Source organism: Orycteropus afer, unplaced genomic scaffold (assembly GCF_000298275.1).
Source record: "Orycteropus afer afer isolate SDZICR_OR568_19922 unplaced genomic scaffold, OryAfe1.0 scaffold00145, whole genome shotgun sequence".
Lineage (NCBI taxonomy): Eukaryota > Metazoa > Chordata > Mammalia > Tubulidentata > Orycteropodidae > Orycteropus > Orycteropus afer.
Window position 1 is genome coordinate 7,795,078 of NW_006921732.1, and position 4,994 is coordinate 7,800,071.

Genomic DNA, 4,994 nt, shown 5'->3' on the forward strand with positions numbered 1-4,994 from the left:
TTTAGAACAGTCCATTCTATCTTTCAGTTGTCTTGACTTCCCTACCATTTAGAAGTTCTATAACCACACTATTTTTCCTTCTTTTTGGTTTGTAGTTGTCCTCATTTGTCAATTGATGTCTCTGGTTCCCTGTTTACAATCTTGTAGGCTTATTTACTTTGGATACTTCCATTACCAACTGGGTTGATTTCTGGGTTATGTCATCATGTGTGTTAATGGTCGGTTGTTGTTTGCTGTTGTTGGTTCCCTGTCCAAACAACTCCCTTTAGCATCTCTTGTAAGTTTGGTCTGGTTTTAACAAATTCCTTTAATTTCTGCTTATTTGGAAATGTCCTCAATTCACCATCATATTTGAGGGACTGTTTTACCAGGTATATATAATTCTTGGTTATAAATTCTTTTCTTTCAGGGTTTTATATATACCATCTAATTGTCTTCTTGCCTGCATGGTTTCTGCCAAGAAATCCGAGCTTAGTCTTATTGGTTGCCCCTTGTCAGTAACTTTTCATTTTTCCTGTGCTGCTTTCAGGATTCTTTCTTTGTCTTTGGTTTAGTGATTTTGATGATGATACGTCTTGGTGATTTAATTTTGAGGTCTATCCTGTTTGGGGTTTGTTGGACTTCTTGAATGGATATATTCTCATCTTTCATCATCCAGGGAAATTCTCTTCCAACAAATCTTTGACAATTTTCTCAGTGGTTTTATTTGTCTCTTCCTGTTCTGGAATTCCAATTGCATGTAGGTTATTCCTTTTGACTGTATTGCATATGAACCTTAGGTTTTCTTCATTTTGTTTTGATTTTTTTTCTGATTAACCACTTTCCAGGGAAGTATTGAGGTATTTGTCTTGCTAATTCTGTCTTCCATTGATTCAGTTCTACTCCTTTGAGTGTTCAATGTATTGTCTGTTTCTGAAAATTTAGTGTTGATCTTCTGGATTTCTGTCTGTAGATTTTGTATGATTTCTAATGTTTCATTTATTTTGTCATTTTGTTCTTTTATTGTCTTTCTAAATCATTCTAGGGTTTTCTCTGTGTTTTCCTTGATCTGTCTCTCAATCCATTAAAGGTACCTAAATATAATTCTTTTGAATTCCTTATCAGGGAGTTCCAATGCTACTTCTTACTCAGGGATGTGTTCTGGGTCTGTATCCTGGTCCCTTGATTTTCCTGCTTTATCTTGCTTCTTTGTGTAGGCTGTGATGCTCTCTTATCTTTGAGACATTGTGATGTTTTTGTGTTTATATTTAATTAGTGATTGTATGTTGGAGTTATTTGTCCAAGATTTTTGTTTTCTTTGGGTATTATCTAAGTAAGCAGGGTACTGTGCTTCTCTGTGTGCTAGTTGGAAGCACTTATACACTCACCACCTGTCTCCTTTCCTGTTGTCAGCCTCCCATATGTCACTGCTGTCCTTGGCAAGCAGAGCCTATTCTTAGGTCCTGTTTTCATTCAGGTTCTTCCGCTAGTTGGTGCCTAATCCACTTCTGTATACTTCTTTTCAAAGCTCAGGGCTCAAGGATTATCTTCTGTATCTCTGTTAATTGGTTTCTCTTTTCTTTGTTGAAGAGGGCCTGTGTAGCTTGTCTATCTATTCTGCCATCTTACTGGAGATCCACTCATGTGCGTATTTATGCTAGGGATGGAGGCCCTAGCTGGGCTTCCCAGCTCTCCTGATCCTTACCAAGGCCTCCTTGGGTCTACCCATTTCCACTGCAGCCTCCTGGTCACCCTGTCCTCACAGCCCTGCTGTAGCTCCCTGCTGCCTTACCGTGGTGCCCGGGCTCTTCGCTGACTACTCAGCCTTTTATATGGTATCCCTTTGTTTGCCCTCAAGACCAGCTAAGCCAAAAGCTTTGTTGCTCCCTGAGCCCAGGCCTTCCTTAACCTTCCCTCCTGTGGCATCTCTGAGTGGCCTGCAAGCCAAATGAAATGCCACCTCATGATGGGCCTTCCCTGGTAATGTCTCTCTCCCTGGAAGACCAATGGGCTGGTGTCACCAGCTACTTCCCTGACCCTCAAGGCTCTGTCTACTGTCCAACCTCTCCTATTGAGGATATTCTAACACCATTGCTCCCAGGGACAGGGCCGCATCAGAGCGGAGGTGTGTGTGGGGAACTATCTTTTTTGAGAGCATGTGTATAGCACTTTATAACTTAACTGTGATCATATTTCACCTTAAAACAGTCCTGTTGGGTTGAGTTTGATGAGGAAATTGAAGTTCAGAGAGATTACTGGTCTTACCTGAGGTCACACAGCCAGTATGGGGTAGAGCTGAAGTTCAGACTCAGGCGTGTCTTTTCTCCAAAGCTAGTATCCTATCCACTGCCCTGTGACAGGCTCATCTCTCTCATCCCCATTTCCCCCTATTCCTCATCTAGAATCAGCCTCAGCCTTATGCACACTTGTTGGTAGCTGCCATTGATTTAGCCCCTGATTCATGGTGACATCATGTGTATGCACACTTAAAACCAAAAAACCAAACTCACTGCCATCAAGTCAATTCTGACTCATAGCAACCCCTGTTGGGTTTCCAAGGCTATAAATCTTTATGGAAATAGATCACCCCATCTTCCTTCAGTGGAGTGGCTGGTGGCTTTGAACTGCTGACCTTCTGGTTAGCAGCCAAGTGCCTTATCCACTACACCAACAGAGCTCCTTAGTAAATAAAAGAACCTGAGTGAATGGGGGTGGGGGGAGAAGGACTGCCCTTGGGAACCTGCTCATAGGCACCTGCATCCCTCCTCTTATCCCCTTCCCTGGTCAGATCTGGAGAGCAGAGACTGCAACCACATGGTGCCAGCTGAGAAGACCCGAGTGGAGAGTGTGGAGCTGGTCCTGCCCCCCCATGCCAATCACCAGGGCAACACATTTGGAGGCCAGATCATGGCCTGGATGGAGAACGTGGCCACCATTGCAGCCAGGTGAGGGGAGAGTGCCCTGGCACTACCTCCCCTCTCCCTTTTCTTCCTCCTTCTCTTTGCCAGCTCCCTCTCTGGGACATACCCCAGCTTGATGTTGGCATTTGATGTTTCAGCATCTTAGCTGTCCTGTTGGAGTAACCCAGGACTTTCAGACCCAGGGAACCAGAGAAAAATGGTGTTCTGTGGGCTGACTTTCCTCCACAGCTTGTTTGGTAAATGACAAGCCCTCAGTCTGGCACCAGACCTCCCCTTGATCTGGCCCTGTCTGCTCTTGTCAAACTGTTAGCCATTCCCTACTCCCATCCTCCACATTCCTACCCCTTGCCTTTTCTCCTAATCTGATAGTGCTAAGGCATTTGGCTGCTAACCAGAAGGCTGGCGGTTCAAACCCACCAGCTACCCCTCGGAAGGAAGGTTGGGCAATCCTACTTCTGTAGTGATACTGCCTCAGAAACCCAAGGAGGGGTCGCTATGAGTCGGGGCCGACTCGATGGCACATAACAACAACAACAACAACATGGTAACTGTCATTCACTGACTGTCTCATACCTCTATGACTTGATATTTGTCATCCTTTAGCTCAAATGACCCCTCCTCTGTGTCTAACCTGTGGGAAATAATGCATAGAAATGCATTTCAGGCAACCCCAGCTGTAAGTGCCATAAGATCTCAGACAAGGGTGGGAGCCTTGGTGGTGAGGAAGGACTTTCTGGAGGAGTGGCACTAGAGCTGGACCTTGAATGACAAGTAGCTTTGAGGAGGAGGAGAGCTTCCATGTAGTGAGGACAAGTGTTGGAAGGACAAGGGGGCAGGGGTTTTATCCTGAGGCTTGCCCCTGGCTTTCATCTGTTACCTCAAACTCAGTTCCTTTCCAGCTATACACGTAAACCTCAGTGTTCTAACTGTGAAATGGGATTTTACTTCTTTCCCTCTGGGCAGAACTGTCACTGGGTTGGGTGGGAGCCAGTGGGCCAGGGGGGACAGTTGCTGTGGTTAAAGGCCAGGTCTAGGGTCAGGAGCAGGGGTAGGAAGCTGGCCCAGGCCAGTGGCTGAAGCACTGAGAGATTTCTCTGCCTCTTCCTGGTCCTCCTGCAGCCGGCTATGCCGCGCCCACCCTACACTGAAAGCCATCGAGATGTTTCACTTCCGGGGCCCATCCCAAGTTGGAGACCGCCTGGTGCTCAAGGCCATTGTGAACAACGCCTTCAAGCATAGGTGAGAGGCTGGGATGGGTGGGGCTTGGTCCCCCAGGCAGAGAGCTTGTGCTGCTGACCAGAGAGAAGGGATCATCACCCTGGAGATAAGGTCTAAACTCCTGCCTGGCTGCCGAGTTCCTCCACCATCCTGGAGATTTAGGCTGGGGGGAGGACCCCTCCTCTGCGTCCCCCATGGTCTGTGCTGCAGGCTTGTCATACTGGAGGTGCTCAGATTCCAGGACCACCTTCTGCCAGTACTCTGCTGCTTATTGCAAGCCCTTTCCTACTTGTTTTCTAAGACAACAGTTAGTTCTTTCAGTCCTGACCTTTGGAATGAATTCCATGAAAACCCACGGCCATCAAGTTGATTCTGACTCATAGAGACCCCCATTAGGTCTCTGAAGTGGTAAATCTTTATGGAAGTAGATTGCCAGGTCTTCCTTCTGTGGAGTTGCTGGTGGGTTTGAACCAACAACTTTCTGGTTAGCAGTCAGATGCCTTAGGCACTAAGCCACCAGAGCTCCTTCGACAGCTTACTTTGAATAAGTGCACTTCTTGTTGATTGTAAAGATCATAGTTGTTGTTGTTATGTGCTGTCGAGTTGGACCTGACTCATAGCGAGCCCTCCTTGGGTTTCTGAGGCAGTATCACTATGGAAGTAGATTGCCCCACCTTCCTTCCGAGGAGTGGCTGGTGGATTTCAACCATCAGCCATCTGGTTAGCAGTCAACTGTCTTAGCCACTGTGCTACCAGAGCTCCCAAAGATCATGTTGTTGTTGTTGTTGTGTGCCGTCGAGTCGGCCCTGACTCATAGCGACCCCTCCTTGGGTTTCCGAGGCAGTATCACTACAGAAGTAGGATTGCCCAACCTTC

The 4,994-nt window shown here is 46.6% G+C and overlaps 1 protein-coding gene across 1 annotated transcript in view; it reads left to right on the plus strand.

Annotated features, from left to right (window-relative positions):
• ACOT11 (acyl-CoA thioesterase 11) overlaps positions 1 to 4,994 on the plus strand; it is a 50,682-nt gene that overhangs the window by 34,535 nt on the left and 11,153 nt on the right. The window contains exons 7-8 of the mRNA XM_007945966.2: positions 2,768 to 2,924; positions 4,020 to 4,139. Coding sequence (XP_007944157.1) covers positions 2,768 to 2,924; positions 4,020 to 4,139 — 277 coding nt within the window. The remainder of the gene's footprint in view (positions 1 to 2,767; positions 2,925 to 4,019; positions 4,140 to 4,994) is intronic.